Below are 21,282 nucleotides of genomic sequence, written 5' to 3' on the forward strand. Positions count from 1 at the left end.
AGATCCATTTCTTCTCATTTTATTAGTTGATCAGGTTCATTATGTGAGTGATCATGCTGATGTGTTTGGGGCTGGTCACACCTGGCCACTTCATGCGTGTTCTGTATCGGATCGTGAAAAGACCAGGTGTAAACGCCCTCCGAAACGCACTCCAGACATCAGGAGGAGGTCTGGGACGGTTTCCATATGAAACTGGACAAGTGTAAACGCATCTGGTTGTTGAAACCACAAATGCAAATTTTACTCTTCCCAAAAATGCTAAAAAGTAAATGTGTGAGGGAGTTATAGGCTATATGTCATGTTATAGTCAGATATGACGTCGCTGCTGCGACACGCATCACCTCAGATGAGCAGCTGAGCGCCTATTCATCAAGCCAACGTCAATGTTATCGCAAATCAAAGTGATTCTTTAAGATCTTCGTTAAAATTTAAGAAACGAAATGATCTTACCAGTTCTGTTAACGCTCTCATATTGCCCTCTTTTGACTTTATGTGTGTGTGTGTGTGTGTGTGTGTGTGTGTGTGTGTGTGTGTGTGTGTGTGTGTGCAGGTCCTGGAGGCTCAGATGAAGGCGGATCTGGCTGATAAAGACAGTCTGGAGCAGAAGCGAGCTCAACACGAGGAAGAGGCGCGTGAGAAATGCAAACTCATCAGTGAGCAGAAAGCAGTGAGTGTCTCGTGTGTTCCTCAGGAGTTCGCTTGTGTTTGCTGTGGACACACACTTGTTCAATCCCATCGTCTGAACTACTAGAATCCAGTTCACGACTGAAGCCCGTCACATCAGGAGTTAGTTGTCTTATGAGTTATTGTGGTTTAATTCGGTTTTATTCGTGTCACTTACAGTGTAAGCCGATACATTATTTTTTGTTGTTGTTGCTTGAAACCATATATAAAATAATAATATAAATGATGGTTTACCGTAATGCTGCAATATTAGTATTTATATAATTATTTATAATATAATATAATGCAGTCTGAATAAACCCACAAACATTCATATATTTGTGTACTTTTTAACAGCGTTTTATGACATTCTTTATTCCTTCACTGGAAAAAGATGCACAATATTGTGCATTTTGAGCACTTAAATTTGTTATTTAGATGGCAAAATGTAATTATCTTAAATAACTGCATAACCACGACCAGATGATTAGTTAATAATCATGACATCTATTATGACATCTATTATCTAATAAATGAATGTGTTCACTGATGAGTTCACATGTTTAATTTTAGAGATGCACCGAAATGAACATTCTGGCCGATAACCGATAATTCTTTATATTTGAAAGCCGCTAACCGATAATTCTTTATATTTGAAAGCCGCTAACCGATAATTCTTCATATTTGAAAGCCGATAACCGATAATTCTTCATATTTGAAAGCCGATAACCGATAATTCTTTATATTTGAAAGCCGCTAACCGATAATTCTTTATATTTGAAAGCCGCTAACCGATAATTCTTTATATTTGAAAGCCGATAACCGATAATTCTTCATATTTGAAAGCCGATAACCGATAATTCTTCATATTTGAAAGCCGATAACCGATAATTCTTCATATTTGAAAGCCGATAACCGATAATTCTTCATATTTGAAAGCCGATAACCGATAATTCTTTATATTTGAAAGCCGCTAACCGATAATTATTTATATTTGAAAGCCGCTAACCGATAATTCTTCATATTTGAAAGCTGATAACCGATAATTCTTTATATTTGAAAGCCGCTAACCGATAATTCTTCATATTTGAAAGCCGATACCCGATAATTCTTTATATTTGAAAGCCGCTAACCGATAATTCTTTATATTTGAAAGCCGCTAACCGATAATTCTTTATATTTGAAAGCCGATAACCGATAATTCTTTATATTTGAAAGCCGCTAACCAATAATTCTTTATATTTGAAAGCCGATAACGATAATTCTTCATATTTGAAAGCCGATAACCGATAATTCTTCATATTTGAAAGCCGATAACCGATAATTCTTCATATTTGAAAGCCGATAACCGATAATTCTTTATATTTGAAAGCCGATAACCGATAATTCTTCATATTTGAAAGCCGATAACCGATAATTCTTCATATTTGAATGCCGATAACCGATAATTCTTCATATTTGAAAGCCGATAACCGATAATTGTTCATATTTGAAAGCCGCTAACCGATAATTCTTCATATTTGAAAGCCGATAACCGATAATTCTTCATATTTGAAAGCCGATAACGATAATTCTTCATATTTGAAAGCCGATAACCGATAATTCTTCATATTTGAAAGCCGATAACCGATAATTATTCATATTTGAAAGCCGATAACCGATAATTCTTCATATTTGAATGCCGATAACCGATAATTCTTTATATTTGAAAGCAGATAACCGATAATTCTTTATATTTGAAAGCCGATAACGATAATTCTTCATATTTGAAAGCCGATAACCGATAATTCTTCATATTTGAAAGCCGATAACCGATAATTCTTCATAGTTGAAAGCCGATAGCCGATAATTCTTTATATTTGAATGCCGATAACCGATAATTCTTTATATTTGAAAGCCGATAACCGATAATTCTTTATATTTGAAAGCCGATAACCGGCCGATAAATCTAAACCCAGATTTCTATGTCATTTTTAAGAGCCTGATTACAAAAACAAAAGTCTCGCCAGTAAAATCCCCGTCCCAAACACACAATTATGTTCTCATGATCATTTTATATAGCCGACTTGATTTCAATCATATTTCAAGCAATTCATAATCATCATGTTGAACAGTGCGCATCTGAAGCGTCTCAGCTGAAGGAATAATACATTATCTATCGATACCGATATATTGTGCATCACTATTGATTTTAAACATTAAATATTATGTACATTATATTATAATGATGTTATATAATTTCTTGATTCATGATAATAATAAATTAGGGCTGTGCAAAAATTAATTGGGATTAATCGCATCCAAAATAAAAGTCTGTGTTTACATATATTTGTGTGTGCTGTATATAATTATTTATGCATGCATGTATATATTTAAGAATTATTTGCGCTTAAATTCTGTGTATATATATATAAATACATAATCTATATTATATAAATATAAATATTTTATATATGAATAACACATTTTCTTAAATATATACATGCAAGTGTGTGTATAATTATATACAGCACACACAAATGTATTATGTAAACACAGACTTTTATTTTGGATACGATTAATCCCAATTAATTTTTGCACAGTCCTATAATAAATATAATTTATAAATGTATCATTTGATATTTGGGTTGACATTATCTCTTCTCATTTTCAAGCCTTTCATCCAGTTAACCCGCTAGACTTTAGCTAACTCGATTAGCATGGCTGATCTCAGACTCACATGCTCACCGTGTGAAACTGCAGGTAGAACACCATATAACAAATTAAAGTTTTCCTTACGAAGAGTTTATCATTAGCAGCCATAAAATTATTGATTTGTCTGAATTTTAATTAACCTTTGAGCATCAGATCCTCATATTAGAGTGATTTCTGAAGGATCATGTGACACTGAAGACTGGATTAATGATGATAAATTCAGGAATAAATTACACTTTACTGTATATTCATATTCACATAGAAAACAGATGATTTACATTGGAATAATATTTTACAATATTTTTGATCAGATAATTGCAGCCTTAATGAGCAGAAGAGACTTAAATAATAATACCGACCCCAAACTTTTGAAAGGTAGTGTATAAATTGCATAACCTTTAATCAAAAACGTCCTTTAATGATCTTTTCCTTTTTCAAGAGTTCTAATGCTAGACTTTTATTCTCACTCTATAAAAATAAAACCTATAAATATAAAAATTCTCGACTTTTTGCTTGAAAATCGTGTTTTCAATGCTGTGTGTTTGTGCACAACGTGTCCTATTCCTCAAACAGCGAGCATCTGTGTCCTGAGCGTGTTTCTCTCTGCAGACCATCAACGCCATGGACAACAAGATGAAGAGTCTGGAGCAGCGGATCTCTGAGCTCTCCGAGGCCAATAAACTGGCAGCCAACAGCAGCATTTACACACACAAAAACATGTAAGAGACAACACGTCACATGATCTCGACACACACAACACATGATCTCAGACGCCAGAAACCGGCGCGGTCAGACTGGGTTATTATCATCGGCCCGAGTGCCATGGTTCCGGCTGCTGGTTTGGTTTTACATTCACTCAATTGCATCAGACCCTGGTGGATTTACGTGCACGTAGGGTTGGGTATCGAGAATCTACTAACTAACTTTTCTTTTTTCCCGGAATCGTTCAAAAGTTAAAATTTCAATTCCTAATTTTGATATTCACAGTCCGCCGACCGGAAGAAGAAACCGCTGAACAACACCAACGAAGATGCGTCTACCGGAAGTGTTGGCATAACATGAGTATGCGAGTCGAACATGAGTAGCTCACGTCGGCGGTCCAAAGTGTGGCTTCACTTTTCTAAAAATAACAAAATCTCGGCAAAATGCAAAATTTGTGACAGAAGCAGTATTTCCTTCACAAAGGCCGTTGGTTAGCAAGGTTAGCTAAACTTTTTTGACCCTGCCTCTTAAAAGAATCAGAATCGAGAATCTTTAGGAACCGGAATCAAAACAAGGAATCGGAATCAGAATCGTTCAAATTCAAACGATACCCAACCCTACGTGCACGTCACATGATAGAAAACAGAACGTGGCTCAGTATATTGTGTTGAAGTTTTCCAGAAGTCACTCTGGTTAAGCGAATTTAGAATAGATATTTTATAATCATCATTTAATGAACTCTCTGACAGTCTGCGATATGTCATTTCTACGATAATACACGAGTAAGTCGCTCGCTTTGCACAAAAAAAACTTTAATATTCAAAATATCATTTTTAAAACATCTCATAGCATTATTTAAAGTCCCCCTGTAGTCAATAATTCTCATCAAATCACCAAAATGACAAGTTTTTCCTTTAAAAAATCTTCATGCCTTAAAATATCTTGAGTGTAACTCGACACCCGTGCCTCATTTAGTATGCACGGTTCTATGAATATGCAAATGAGCCCCGCCTCCACTCACGCACTCCCTCAGAGATCCGCTGGTTGTCGATCACATGTTGATCTGATTGGTTACAAGGTGGTTTGTGACGTCAGAAACACCAGCGATTTCAAAGCGTGTTTTTGAGACGTGTTTTCAGTTTCAAGGAGGAAATACTCAGCAATGCTGTCCACTTATCAACTTAAACACGGTTAAGCGTATTAAAAACACCACATAAACAACATTAAACACTGGATTGATGCCACAGGGGGACTTTAAAAAAAATCTAATCATCCAGCTATGAGTTGAATGACATTACAAACTTTAATTTGACGCTTAAATGAAGTGTTTTAGATTTAATGGGTGACGGAGGAACTGCAATATTTAACAAATGTTATAATGACTCATGACAGCCAACGTCAAAACCACCTGACAGTTTAATGTAATGTTAACCAATAGAGCTAAGTGCTAAATTAAGTTTGATCATTAATCTGCTATGTCATGTTTATGACCGGTTGTGTTGTCTCAGTAATGTCATAATAAAAGCGTCATATTTGCATTAAAAATGTCATAATTGAGTGAATGACAGTCATTAACATGCATAAACCCTACTTCATATTCATGACATATATTATGAAGGTGTCATGTCAGTCTTACGCACACCACACCCCTTCAAGTAAAGTGTTACCAAAGATTTTTAAGCACAAAGATCATGTGCAGAGATGCGCCTGTAACCCCAGTGTGTGTGTGTGTGTGTTTCCAGGAAAGCTCAGGAGGAGATGATCTCAGAGCTGCGGCAGCAGAAGTTTTACCTGGAGTCTCAGGCGGGAAAACTAGAAGCCCAGAACGCCAAACTAGAGGAACACCTGGAGAAGATGAGCCAGCAGGAGCAGAGCCGGAAGAGCCGTATCCTGGAGCTGGAGACCAGACTGAGAGAGGTGAGAGGGTCCGCTCGCCTCCACGGGACAACACACTCAGTCCCATATATAGTAACCTCTTGTTATATGTATCCATTTATATTGATATTTTAAACTATCCTGATATGTAAATGTGATTTGTCTTATCTAAAGAAAGTTGTTCCTATGTGCAGATGAGCACCTGTGACTTTAGGTCATGTGACTACATGCAGATATATAGCTTGCAGTCTATTGACGGCCATTTTGAATTTTCCCTGATGAAGGCCAATGAGGCCGAAACATGTTGGCATATGTTTTTAATGGATAGCCAAGTTTAAATAACGGCTTTTTATATTTATTTTCCTTTTGAGTTTATCTTGGAAACACTTTGTATCTCCAAACTGAAGAGCACCAAAGGAACACACCTCGTAACACCCAAGTAGCACTCCTAGTAATTCATTTGTGGACACTCCATCCCACAGTCTGAACCATAGTGGGAATAGTTCAAGGGGTCGTCGGGTGCACATCTTCCACAAGCCGTCTCCAAAATCACGACGTGCTCTGAAACTCAAAACGGCTAAAATGGTTTTAAAAACTTACTAAACAGTGTTTTATTTTAAATGTAAAAATGCATAAATTTTTCTGTGGTGGGCAGGTTTGGGGGTCGGGTTTGTGTGTGTGTGTGTGTGATGGGCAGGGTTAGGGTTAGTGTTAAGGCAGAATATACAGTACAGTATAAATCCATTGCAAGTGTAGCATAACAAACCTGTGTGTGAGTTTCAGATGGGTCTGGAGCACGAGGAGCAGAAGCTGGAGATCAAGCGTCAGGTGACGGAGCTCACGCTGTCCCTGCAGGAGAGAGAGTCTCAGATCTGCAGTCTTCAGGCCGCGAGACACGCGCTGGAGAGCCAATTACAGCAGGCCAAGACGGAGCTGGAGGAGACCACAGCCGAGGCCGAGGAGGAGATCACTGCGCTTAGGGTGAACACACACACACACACTGCACTCAGGGTGAACACACACACACTGCGCTCAGGGTGAGAACACACACACACATTTATTCTAAGACATATTCCTCTGGCCCTTAGCAATGAAGAACCAAAAACAGGCTGTTTAATTGTAAAGGTCAAAGAGAAGGTGTTAAAGGATTAGTTCACTTTTGAAAAAACTTTTGCTGATAATTTACTCGCCCCCGTGTCATCCAAGATGTCCATGTCTTTCTTTCCTCAGTCGAAAAGAAATTAAGGTTTTTGATGAAAACATTCCAGGATTTTTCTCCATATAATGGACTTCAATGGGAACCGGATGGTTCAAGGTCCAAAATATAGTGTTAATAACAGTTTCAGATGCAGCTTCAAATGTCTTTAAACGACACCAGACGATGAATAAGGGTCTTATCATGCGAAACGAGCGGTTATCTCAAAACTTATTTCTTTCTAAGGACAAATGCTAGCCTTGCTCTATTCTTTTAATTCCTTTTTTTGTAAACGGCGTTTGAGTTAGTTTGCACGTTCAACCTATGCGTTCAACTTGTAAACACTGACTCTGTACTTCCGGCTACGTCGCCCGTGACCTTTTGAACGTAATTACGTATTACGTGACGTTACAAACGCACCTCACAGAATAGAGCAAAGCTAGCATTTGTCCTTAGAAAGGAATAAGTTTAGAAATAAGCGCTCGTTTCACATGATAAGACCCTTATTCATCGTCTGGTGTCGTTTAAAGACATTTGAAGCTGCATCTGAAACTGTTATTAACTGTCTTTTGGACCTTGAACCGTTTGGACCCCATTGAAGTCCATTATATGGAGAAAATCCTGGAATGTTTTCATCAAAAACCTTAATTTCTTTTCGACTGAGGAAAGAAAGACATGGACATCTTGGATGACACGGGGGTGAGTAAATTATCAGCTAAAGTTTTTTCAAAAGTGAACTAATCCTTTAAAGGGTCATGAAAACATTTTATTTTTTTGAAACATGGACTAACATTTATAATAGCGTTTCATAGACATATACACTAGACCTCACCTTGGATACGGCAGTTCATTGGAACGAATGCGTCAATAGAGCCGCCATCTTGAAACAGGGGAGCCCCTCCACTTTAATGCATCAGCGTCAATGTAGTAGACACAGGTCTAACGCAAATAAAATCATCACAAATCATCATGAATGCGATTTTTCTTGTTTTTTTGGTTTGTTCCAACGGTCAGACATGCATTTATCATTGATTCCAGAAAGAAAAAATTCTTTTTTCTTTTTTTTTTTTTTTAAAAACATTCCTCCTAGTTCAGATTTCATCCGTGAACTTCATACGCTGCACAAAAGTCCGCCACCATCAATGAATTCGAAGTAAAGGCAGAGATAGCAGCGTTACCTAGCTACTTCCTATGACAAGACCCTGTTCCAAGATGGCGGCGGTTTTGACGCATGCTTAGAACCCCCAGGTGAGGTCTAGTGTCTATGATAGCGTTTGAGCAGATGCTGTCTCTGTACGACACACACACACACACTGACATACAGCACATCATCTGATCATGTGTGTGTCCTCCTCCTTCAGGCCCACAGAGATGAGATTCAACACAAGTTCGACGCGCTGAGGGACAGCTGTTCGGTAAGACTTCCCACAATGCCCTGTTCTCTGCGCTATGGAAGGAGTGTGGCGTGGGCATGTTGTGTTCGCTAGCATGATTTCCCCCTCTCCCCCTCTATTGATTACACCAGCCGAAGAAAGAAGAGATCGAACGAGTCGCTATCATCTCCTCTTGGCCGTGACACAACAGACCCCAGATGCCTTGATCACAGACCCCAGATCAGCAGATTCACTCGCCCCATCCTCTAAATCTAGTTTCCTCACTCTCCAGCAGTGATTATGGGCGAGCGACTCTAATGTGTTTGATGGATGATCAGCATTACTCATGGCTTACTGCATTCACTGGATGAGTAAAATCACATCAGTTCTCAACTAAATTAAGTGAGTTGATGCTTAAAAAATACAAAATGACCTCAGAAAAATAATGTCAATTCCAACAGAAACAATCATTTTGCTTGTTTTAAGCAAAATCTCACTTAATTTTTATTTATTTCCCAAGAAAACAAGACATAATATCTTCTGGTATTTCACTCATCAAGTCAATGCGTCTTAATTTAAGAGTTTTTAGATATTTGGACTGGAAACAAGACACAAATACTGAGTAAGAAAAGCATTTTTTGCTTCTGGAAACGGATACTTGTTATAAAATGAAGAGTTCAGATGCAAAAGCCTCTAAGTGCCATTTGAAATTTTCTTCTTTAATGATCATTTTTATCAAGCTTGTATATTTAAGTTCAGTAATTTCACTTAAATGACAATTAATAGGTAATCTTCATTGCCATTTAAGTGAAATTACTGAACTTAAATATACAAGCTTGATAAAAATGATCATTTTAGAAGAAAATTTCAAATGGCATTTAGAGGCTTTTGCATCTGAACTCTTCAAATATAAAACTTTGACTCCTCTTATCGTTTCCTTTGTGAGCATTTTAATATAAGATATAAACGACTCGTTTTCAGTGTGTATCAGTGCATTGGATCTGCGCAGCTCTTAAAGTGACAGTACTAATATTCCTGCCGTCTCTATAATAACTCTAATCACGCTACAGAAGACAGAAAATTCCCTCGTTCTTCACTGAATAACTTTTGGAATTGTAATGTAAATTTTATTTATAAAGTGCAGTGTTATTTTACATTTGATTACAGTTTCTGCACCTGATAATCTTAAAACACTGTTTATTTGAGCGATTGCTAATTGTTTTCTTGAGTTGAGCTGGCCCGGGTCACAAAAAAAGTGTATTTTTATGAGGAAAATCGATTTTTATGACCATTTAAAATGGTCAATAAAATTTTATTGTATTATTGTGTTTGCTCTTTGTACTTGAACCTCTAATGCTTGACATGATAAAAAAAAATGTAATACCATTTAATATCACATAATAACATTTTATATAATCTTATTTTGTTTTTGTTTGTCTAAATGAGTTTTAATTAAAGTTTAATATATATCTGCCATGTAATAGCCGGTGATGCTGATATGGCAGTGAACTGTGTCACAGGTGATCACAGACCTGGAGGAGCAGCTGACCCAGCTGACCCAGGAGAACGCCGAGCTGAACCGGCAGAACTTCTACCTGTCCAAACAGCTGGACGAGCTGACGCTGGAGAGCGAGGAGCGACTGCAGCTCAGTCAAGATGTGGACCGTCTGCGCAGAGAAGTGGCCGACCGAGAGATGCACCTCAACAACCAGAAGCAGGCACGCACACACACACACACACACACACACACACACACACACACACACACACTCCATATGTGGAGCGTCTTTGCACTCACGGTTCCTTGAAAGTGGAGTCACATCTCTTTGTGGTCTGTTTTTATAGAGCCAGACCGATATTATCGGCCGATATTAGGCATTTTCCAAACTATCGGTATCAGCAGTTATAATGGCCGATAAATGAATATTTCAAAAATAAAAACGGACGAAACGCTTGAACCATGTCATGAGTGTTGGAGTTGTATAGTTTGTCCACCAGAGGGCGCTCTACACCGTTCCTGTTGGCAACACTCGTTGAGTTGGTCACGAGACATACATTGCTTGAATAACAATTAAAAGATCATCTCCATCAATTCTCTAAACTCAAATAAGCAGGACAGAATCTGTGACTATCATGTCCAGTTTTGCTGCTGTTAAATAAGCCGAGAGTGAAGCGGAATTAGCTAGTAATCGTTACGTTGTTACAGTGTAGTCGACTGACTGTCCTTTTAACTTTTGACCATGTGACTGAAGTATTTCTTTAATAGCGCGTGACCGTTACAGCAATGAGACGCATCATCTCTCCTCGGCCTGTTATATTGAAAATGTATGTTTTACACTTTGCAGTAGTGTTGTCAAAAAACTCGGTACTTCGGTACCAAGTCGGTACTAAAAAAAAAAAAATGTTACGGTACCAGCTTTTCTAGGTACCGAATACCAGGTTCATCCAGTTCTGTTCTAGACGCGATGTCTGAAACGTGCACAGTTGCGTCCTCTTCATAACGCTGATATGGCTCTCTCTCTCTGAATCCACTTGTTGACACGAAAAGAGGAAAGAGCCACATATGGAAATATTTTGGATTAGGCTAATGTCACGTTGCCATAAGAGGCCGATTACATGCAAATTCGCAATTTCAAATATAGGCGCGAGGCAAGCGCGCTCCTAATAAAAACTCGTTGCATAGCAACGACAGACGCCGCGTGAGAGCAAGCGCTTTGGAAAGAATAAGCACGCGCAAAAATATAAAAATAAAAAAACACATGCGATATGTGAACGGCCTCTAAAGTGCTTTCGGGGTAGTTTTACGAGTACATGAGCACAGTAGTATCCAACCGACACCAGAGTACTACTGGTATTAGTATCAACGCATCCCTATTTATGTCATTTAATGTCAGTGCCAGTTCTAGGCGTATTCTTGCCTTTATAACTCAGCAGGTTTAAAAAGCCTTTTTAAAATTAAATATGAATGCAGTTTTAGATTAAATAAAAGTACAGTCAAATCAAATAAAACATGTTTTATCTCCTGTATAGTTTGGTAACGCTACAATAAGATAGCTACCATTCATCAACATTACTTAGTTCACATCTACACATTGAGTGAACAATATATTTTTACAACATTAATTAATGTTTGTAAATGTTATTTAATACAAACACTTGGTTGTTCATGTTTGTTCACTTCATTCATTGTGCATTAAATAAATGTTAACGGATTAAAACTTTACAAACAACTTTAAAAATGTGTTAGTGTATACTATTGTTTATTTTAGGTCATTTTATCTTATCTTTTTCTAAAGTGTTTATAATACAAATGTACAGTTTCCATACCGTGATAAACACTTAAATATATGTAAATTTAAACTAAGCTTTGGTACCGAAATTGGTACCGAGAACCGTGAATTTTTACTGGTATTGGTACAGAATACTGAAATTTTGGTACCGTGACAACACTACTTTGCAGTATGACAATCCATTGCTAAATTATGGCTCATCATAGACTAGCTAACCACAAAGCTAGCTGTCATCAGTCTGTTCTGTTGTGACAATAAAAGAAAAAAGTTTCTTTTTAAAATGCATGATCATAATATTTTAGTTAAAACTCATTAATAACTACAAATAACTTATGTTAAGGAAATCTGTTAATGTTTTGTTGCGCGTTTCGGAAAAAAAAAATTTTAAAACCAAAAAATATTTGTATCGGTATCAGCCTTCAAAATCCTTTATCGGTCGGGCTCTAATCACAATTCACTTTCCATCTGTTGAATACGTGCACTTGTGTATCGAAAATCAATAAGGGCAAAATTGTTGCATAAAGCTTTTAAAGTCCGCCTGTAGTCAATAATATTATCCCTTAAAACTCATCTTTGACCACCAAAATTACACATATAAGTGTTTTATCCTTGAAACTCGGAGATCCACTGGTTGACGATCACACGTTGATCTGATTGGTCAGTCACATGATTGTCTGCTGTAAATAAAATGTCATGCTTGGGAATAATACGAATGTGTGTCCGCAGAACATCGAGACCCTGAAGACCACGTGCAGTATGCTGGAGGAGCAGGTGGTGGAGCTGGAGAGCCTGAACGACGAGCTCCTGGAGAAGGAGAGGCAGTGGGAGAACTGGAGATCGGCTCTGGAGGACGAGAAGAACCAGGCGGAGCGCCGAACCCGAGACATGCAGAGACTTCTGGACAACGAGAAGCAGAACCGGTAACGCAAGCTCACCACCCGGACATTACACTGGTCAAAAGTGACGTTTATAATGCCATAAAAGACTCCATTTCAAACAAATGTTGAAACTTTGGTCATAAACAAAATGCATCAGTTTCCACAAAACTGTGTTTAACACTGATAATAATAATCATAAATGTTTCTGATCCTCATATTAGAGTGATTTCTGAAGGGTGACACTGAAGACTGGAGTAATGATGATAAATTACACTTTACTGTATATTCACATAGAAAACAGATGATTTACATTATAATAATATTTCACTATTTTTATTTTTTTACTTTATCATTGATCCAATAAACGGCATCTTTGGTGAGCAGAAGAGACTCTTTCAAAAATCATTTAAAGTCCCCCTGTGGTGTAAATCCAGCGTTTAATGTTGTTTATGTGTGTATGTGGTGTGTTTTAATCCGCTTTAACACACACACCATGTGTAAGTTGATAAGTGGACAGCATTGCTGTGTATTTTGAACCAAAGACAGTCTCAAAAACACGCTTTGAAATCGCTGGTGTTTCTGACGTCACAAACCACCTTGTAACCAATCAGATCAACGGGTGATCGCCAACCAGTGGATCTCTGAGGGAGTGAGTGGAGGCTCATTTACATTTTCATACAACCACGCATACTAAATGAGGCAACGGTGTCGAGTTACATTCAAGATATTTTAAGGCATGAAGAATTTATTTTCAAGGAAAAAACGTTGAAATGTGTAATTTTGCTCATCAAAGATGAGTACAGGGGGACTTTAAATATGTTGATATCACTCGATTGTGTCTGTATATTATTCTTATATGCATATATTCACTAGGGCTGGGTAATAAATATCGATTTCTCGATATTAATCGATTCTCAATTTTACGAACCGATATCGATTCTTAAATCTCAAGAATCGATTAGTCATCCTGTTTCATTTGAATGAATGGATCATTGTATCGTGGCTGCGCGCATCCAAAAAAATCGCATTAATCTTTGTCCTTTGTTACTATTGATATGAAACAAAGTCTCAATTGTCAAATTATGTCCATTTTCTTTAGAAATTCAAAAACATAAATAGCGTTTTGTCGCTGTGGCGTGAGATCGCTCTGGAGAAGCAGCAGCGCTGATCTCTCTTCCGGGTTAATAATACCAGTCACAGCGCCAAATAAACATGAATGAGCATCTGAAAGTGTGTTAAAGATAGAGGACAACTTATCCAAATCCGGATCATGTCACAGTGATTCGCTCAATCAGCGTTTCAACCGTGGAAAGACGTCAGTTAAACAGCTTGTAATCAATGTATCGTCATATTTACCTCAGAAAACCCACATAAACTCGTTAGTCAGTTAGAAAAAATAACTCTAGAGAGGAGCATTTTGATAAATATATACACCATATTATATATGAATTATAATCTTAGTGTTCTTCCATATTTAATGCATATTTGAATAAATCTGGCAAGTTTTTATGACAGCCACCATTGAAATGTTTATTTCATGTAATCTTCTTATTATAAAAATAAATAAAAGTGTAATTTAAGTGTTTGTATAGCTACAAAACAGTTCATTATTACCTTCATATTAGGCTAATGAAGCCCAACTAGACTCCCATAGTTTACAGCATTAGTTCAGAGATTTGATTTCCTTGAGAAAAATGGCCATTTATTGTTACTGATATCCAAAATAATCAATATTGAATCGAATTGCAAGCTTGTGAATCGAAATCAAATCGAATTGTGAAATTTGTCTCAATACTCAGCCCTAATATTCAGTATAACTTGTCATCATGCTCAAACTCGACACAGGCACCGTTTTCTCAGTATATCATGTGGTTTGTCGTGTGTGTTGCGGCAGGTTGCGAGCGGACCAGCGCAGCTCAGAGTCTCGGCAGGCGGTCGAACTCGCCGTTCGGGAACACAAGGCCGAGATCGTGGCTTTGCAACAGGCGCTGAAAGAACAGAGACTCAAAGCAGAGAGTCTGTCTGATACTGTGAGTTACACACACACACACACACTGCCAAAAATGCTTTTCTCACTCAGTGTTTGACTGGTTTCCAGTCCAAATATCTGAACATTCTTACATCAAGATGCGTTTACTAGATGAGTAAAATACCATTGGATATTATGTCTTGTTAATAATATTGAAAAAAATCAGAATGAAGTGAGTTTGCTTAAAATGTTGAAAAAAAAAATGTTACTTTAAACGGAAACATGATTATTTTTCTTACGCCGTTGGCAGATAATAACTTGTTTTTGGCAAAAAAAACTCCGTTTCCCCCAGAAAACAAGACTTAATATCCAGGGGTGTAAAGTAACGAATTACAAATACTCACGTTACTGTAATTAAGTAGTTTTTTTCAGAAATTGTACTTTTTTGAGTAAGTTTAAAATTGTGTAATTTTACTTTTACTTGAGTACATTTTAAGTGATGTATCGGTACTTTTTCTCCGCTATTTTCCTTCTGTTTGTGGCCGTTACTCGTTACATGCTTGTTTTAATTTTATTTTTATCCATCAACGTGATTGGATCGAGTAATCGGTCTCGTGACTGTCATCAATTCAAATTAAGCATATAAAACTTACCGCCTATTCCTGCTGTTACTCGTGACTGCGGTGGAAGTGCATTCATCACGCATCAATTCAATCCAGATATCAGCGTCTCCCTCTAATATGCTAAGGTACATTTCACATTTCTACTTAATATGATATTTATAAAGGCTGGCCTGTCTACATGGCCTAACATTTGGTCTGAGGTTGGGGGAATTGCGAGATGAGTTCATAATGCGGTGAATTCCCGCTCCCATTTACTTCACAATCACAGGAGAGACGCGCGTCACGATCTGCCACGTCTCGCGCTCGCCATGCCGCCAGATTCAGAATCAGTGCACCATGTCGTTAACTTGAACTGCATTACTTAATAAGAAATTAGCACAGCTCGTTAATAAACAGCGTTTTTTGATTGATCCATTATGTGATCCGTCTTCATTTGGCAAGTGCACTTGCGCAAAAACATTTTTTCATGCTGAACTTTTTTTTGTGTGGATATCATGCTGCTGATAAAACGGCTTCGCCGAGACTTCAGAGACAAAGTGTGTTTGTTTCTTTTGTAAAAGTTTCCTGGATATAACTTCCCTATTTAATGCACAATTGTCCTTTCAAATTATATTATCAGCATTACAATGTGAGTAAATGTAGCCGTGTAAAATGTAAGGGATGATGCCACCCTTCTAGAACAATGCATTTACGTTTAAATTGTAACATATTTAATAGCATGGAATAAAAGTGTGTAATTAGTGTTAGCTCACTATCTTAGCCTTTTTCAGTGCATTAGTTGAGGTAATATGATAATATTAGTGATTCTCATTTATCAAAACACTAACATTGGTACCGTTTTGGAGAGAAATTGGGTATTTTTTTATTCAACCCATCTCTTGGTGTGTGATGCTGAACTATCATATGAGTTTCTAAAGGTTTTTGAATTATTTGCACAGTTATGAATATTGATATTTTATGTGCAACAATAACATGCTCAGGCCCAGTGGCTTTTCGCCTAATTTTAAATGCTTTCCCCCCCAAATAATATGATTTAAATGGTGATGAGTGTACTGATTTGATGCATTTTAAAAAGATGGATGATAGATATTCTTCAATCTTTCTTACAAAGAACAAAATATAATGTGAATTCTATTATGTGCATTTTTAAACTTATAAGTTGTAGTGCACAGTGTTTATTATAAGGGTTAGAATCCACACCTCAGTACTCACTACTCACTACTCTTGAGTACTTTTAAATAAGCTACTTTTTTACTTTTACTCAAGTAGTTTTTTGGACAAGTACTTTTTACTCTACTCACACTACATTTTTTGGAATGTAATGGTACTTTTACTTGAGTATGTTTTTTCAGTACTCTTTCCACCACTGTTAATATCTAATGGCGTTTTACTCATCTAGTTAATGCATCTTGATTTAATCATTTTTTGATATTTGGACTGGAAACAAGACACAAATGCTAAGTAGGAATATCATTTTTTTGCAGTGCACCCGCAACATTTTATCCCGGTTTGCTCCGGCCCTCCGTCTGTGATATTAATATTCATGTCAATATGGAGTTTAACAAGCCGCGATTAAGCGCTACAGCTGATGGAGATTAATGCAACACTGAGGTGCACATGAACACGTCGCTGCGCATTAGCTGAACACTGGGAACAACACAACCCGTCTGTCCCGTCTGCTTGACGCCTTCATCGTTGTGCTGGTCTTCATCTATACAGCGCTTTAACAATATACAGGTGAAGCTGAAAAAATGAGAACTTAAAATGTGAAACTAATATAATATAAAGACTCATTACATGCAAAGTGAGATATTTCAAGCCTTTATTTGTTATAATGTTGATGATTATGGATTACAGAAATAAAAAACGTTTCACAATATTCTAATTTTAATCCATAAGCATCACAATTATAAGAAATAAAGGCTTGATGAAATGAGTTTATATAATATATTAGTTTCGCCTTTTAAGTTGATTTACTGAAATAAATGAACTTTTGCACCAAATTGTAATGTTTCCAGTTTCACCTGTATATTGTTTCACAGCAGCTTTACAGTAATAATAATAATTTAAGTAACACACTGTTTGGCTTTACAGCAGCTCTAGAATAAAGTTATTGTCCGATTGATTCACTTCCGTTGCGAAGATCATTAGTTATTAACTTACACAACACAGAAACCGAACAGAAACCCTTAATGCAGAAGTGTGTGCATATTTATTTATGTGTTGTTGTGGTGTTGTTTATTGTGTTGTGTTGTTTATATTGTTGTTGTTTGTGTTGTTTATATTGTTGTGTTGTGTTGTTTATTGTGTTGTTTATATTGTTGCGTTGTGTTGTTTATATTGGTGTTGTGTTGTTTATATTGTTGTGTTGTTTATTGTGTTGTGTTGTGTTTGCAGCTCAATGACCTGGAGAAGAAACATGCCATGTTGGAGATGAACGCAAGGAGCCTCCAGCAGAAACTTGAGACGGAGAGAGAACTCAAACAGAGACTCATGGAAGAGGTGAAGAACACTTCTGTATATCTATAACAGATAATAAAATATAAATGTATATTAAAATCATATATATGTAGTATATATGCTAAAAATACTATATTTGCTGTCAATTTAAAATTAAAGACATTAAAATATTATTTTATAATAAAGTAAAATATATGCAAAATAAAATAAGATGAATGTAAAAAAATGTTTCAAGCACACACACGTGTAAATATATTATACTAAATTCAGTATAAATGCAAAGTAATATATGAAATATTAATTTATTATGTCATGTATGTTATGTGATATACAATAACATTTATGCTAAATAAAAGATAGATGCAGAGAAGTTATGTTAAAATATATAATATGCATGCAGTATATATGCAAAACAATATGTTATTAAATTATAACAGTATTATATTGTATATTTTAATAAGCACAAAACATCACTTTCCTCTTCCCTTACCTATTTCCTTTCCTTACCTTATCACAATATTACGTTGTGCAATTATGAGTGATTTATGTAGTCATTACGTTTGAGATTTTCAGAAGTGTTCACATGTTACTAACGTGTGTGTGTGTGTGTGTGTGTCAGCAAGGGAAGCTGCAGCAGCAGATGGACCTGCAGAAGACCCATATCTTCAGACTCACGCAGGGCCTTCAGGACGCGCTGGATCAGACAGACATGCTCAAGACTGAGAGAACCGACCTCGAGTACCAGCTGGAGAACATCCAGGTGTCCACACACACACTCATGCTCAAGACTGAGAGAACCGAACCTTTTCCAGTGATCCTGGTGGGAAAATAATGGGAACTCGTGTTGTTCTGATGCACTTAAAGACACACTTCAGAAATTAATCCATCACCTGTTTATTCATGCACACCTCATTTCACTCTACATCGTTCGCTCAACCAAGAACAACGCACTTCCGGGAACTTCATAATAAGAGTCCCCTTTTTTCTTTCGGTAAACAGTCATGTGTAATCTTGAAAAATATTCAGCACAGAGGTATACATGTACATGAACACACTCTTTAATGTCTTAATCGTAACAGTTCTTCCTTCACGTCTCTCCTCAGGCCGTCTACTCTCACGAGAAAGTGAAAATGGAGGGAACCATCTCACAGCAGACCAAACTCATCGACTTCCTGCAGGCCAAGATGGACCAGCCCACCAAGAAGAAGAAGGTCTGTCTCGAAAATATTAAGTCCTGAAAAGTGAAAGTGGTTGGTCCCAGTATAGTTCATAGATCATAAACAACACAGCGAAATCAGGCCACAACACCACGAAATCAGGCCACAACGCTACAAGACAAAAAAATCAGGCCCCAACACAGCGAAATCAGGCCCCAACACAGTGAAATCAGGCCCCAACACAGTGAAATCAGGCCCCAACACAGCGAAATAAGGCCCCAACGCAGTGAAATCAGGCCCCAACACAGTGAAATCAGGCCCCAACACAGTGAAATCAGGCCCCAACACAGCGAAATCAGGCCACAACGCTACAAGACAAAAAAATCAGGCCCCAACACAGCGAAATCAGGCCCCAACACCACGAAATCAGGCCCCAACACCACGAAATCAGGCCCCAACACCACGAAATCAGGCCCCAACACAGCGAAATCAGGCCCTAACACAGCGAAATCAGGCCACAACACCACGAAATCAGGCCACAACACCACGAAATCAGGCCAACAACACAACAAAATCAGGCCACAACACCACGAAATCAGGCCACAACACCACGAAATCAGGCCACAACACAACAAAATCAGGCCACAACGCTACAAGACAAAAAAATCAGGCCCCAACACAGCGAAATCAGGCCCCAACACAGTGAAATCAGGCCCCAACACAGCGAAATCAGGCCCCAACACAGTGAAATCAGGCCCCAACACAGTGAAATCAGGCCCCAACACAGCGAAATCAGGCCACAACGCTACAAGACAAAAAAATCAGGCCCCAACACAGCGAAATCAGGCCCCAACACCACGAAATCAGGCCCCAACACCACGAAATCAGGCCCCAACACAGCGAAATCAGGCCCTAACACAGCGAAATCAGGCCCCAACACAGCGAAATCAGGCCCCAACACAGCGAAATCAGGCCCCAACACAGCGAAATCAGGCCCCAACACAGCGAAATCAGGCCACAACACAGTGAAATCAGGCCCCAACACAGCGAAATCAGGCCCCAACACAGCGAAATCATGCCACAACATAGCGAAATCAGGCCCCAACACAGCGAAATCAGGCCACAACACAGTGAAATCAGGCCACAACACAGTGAAATCAGGCCCCAACACAGCGAAATCAGGCCCCAACACAGCGAAATCATGCCACAACACAGCGAAATCATGCCCCAACACAGCGAAATCATGCCCCAACACAGCGAAATCAGGCCCCAACACAGCGAAATCAGGCCCCAACACAGCGAAATCAGGCCCCAACACAGCGAAATCAGGCCCCAACACAGCGAAATCAGGCCCCAACACAGCGAAATCAGGCCACAACACAGTGAAATCAGGCCCCAACACAGCGAAATCAGGCCACAACACCACGAAATCAGGCCAACACCACGAAATCAGGCCACAACGCCATGAAATCAGGCCAACACCACAGTGAAATCAGGCCCCAACACAGTGAAATCAGGCCCCAACACAGCGAAATCAGGCCACAACACAGCGAAATCAGGCCAACACCACAGTGAAATCAGGCCCCAACACAGCGAAATCAGGCCACAACACAGTGAAATCAGGCCACAACACAGTGAAATCAGGCCACAACACAGTGAAATCAGGCCCCAACACCACGAAATCAGGCCAACACCACAAAATCAGGCCACAACGCCATGAAATCAGGCCACAACACAGTGAAATCAGGCCCCAACACAGCGAAATCAGGCCACAACACCACGAAATCAGGCCAACACCACAAAATCAGGCCACAACGCCATGAAATCAGGCCAACACCACAGTGAAATCAGGCCACAACACTACAAGACAATGAAATCAGGCCCCAACACAACGAAATCAAGCAGCAACACACATGATTTCATTGTGTTGTGGCTTGATGTCATTGTGTTGTGAACTTATATTTGAACATTAGTCAACCAATCAGAGTCTAATAATATATAATCGAACAATATTAATGTTCGATAACCAATATTAATGAATATTGGTTATCGGTCATCATGTGAGCATGATCTTCAGCTGTACGGTGTGCTCTGTGTGTGTCAGGGTATATTCGGGCGTCGGCGTGAGGAGGTCGGTGTCACGGCTAACGGAGCCACAGCGCTGTCGTCTCAGCCGGCCCTGCCTCTGCAGTACAGCGACATGAAGTCAGCGCTGGAGAAGGAGAGATCGCGATGCTCAGAGCTGGAGGAGGCGCTGCAGAAGATGAGGATCGAGCTGCGATCCCTACGAGAAGAGGGTGAGACACGCAGAATCAGTCGCAGTCACTCCGCTTTTAAAGACAATAAACACTCGGTAATAAAAAAGAACTAATAAAAAATTTGCAATCGCAAGGTACGAGTGAA

General features: G+C 38.4%; 1 protein-coding gene across 4 annotated transcripts in view; it reads left to right on the top strand.

Moving 5' to 3' along the window:
- Positions 1–21,282, top strand: part of cita (citron rho-interacting serine/threonine kinase a) — a 93,158-nt gene that overhangs the window by 49,134 nt on the left and 22,742 nt on the right. For all 4 annotated transcript variants that reach the window (XM_089130668.1, XM_089130670.1, XM_089130669.1 and 1 more), the window contains exons 20-31: positions 551–667; positions 3,967–4,076; positions 5,802–5,976; positions 6,718–6,915; positions 8,491–8,544; positions 10,023–10,220; positions 12,519–12,712; positions 14,565–14,700; positions 17,660–17,764; positions 18,342–18,482; positions 18,826–18,933; positions 20,984–21,176. In XM_089130668.1, the coding sequence (XP_088986794.1) occupies positions 551–667; positions 3,967–4,076; positions 5,802–5,976; positions 6,718–6,915; positions 8,491–8,544; positions 10,023–10,220; positions 12,519–12,712; positions 14,565–14,700; positions 17,660–17,764; positions 18,342–18,482; positions 18,826–18,933; positions 20,984–21,176 (1,729 nt within the window). The remainder of the gene's footprint in view (positions 1–550; positions 668–3,966; positions 4,077–5,801; positions 5,977–6,717; positions 6,916–8,490; positions 8,545–10,022; positions 10,221–12,518; positions 12,713–14,564; positions 14,701–17,659; positions 17,765–18,341; positions 18,483–18,825; positions 18,934–20,983; positions 21,177–21,282) is intronic.

Source organism: Pimephales promelas, chromosome 4 (genome assembly GCF_988280905.1).
Source record: "Pimephales promelas chromosome 4, fPimPro1.hap1.1, whole genome shotgun sequence".
NCBI lineage: Eukaryota > Metazoa > Chordata > Actinopteri > Cypriniformes > Leuciscidae > Pimephales > Pimephales promelas.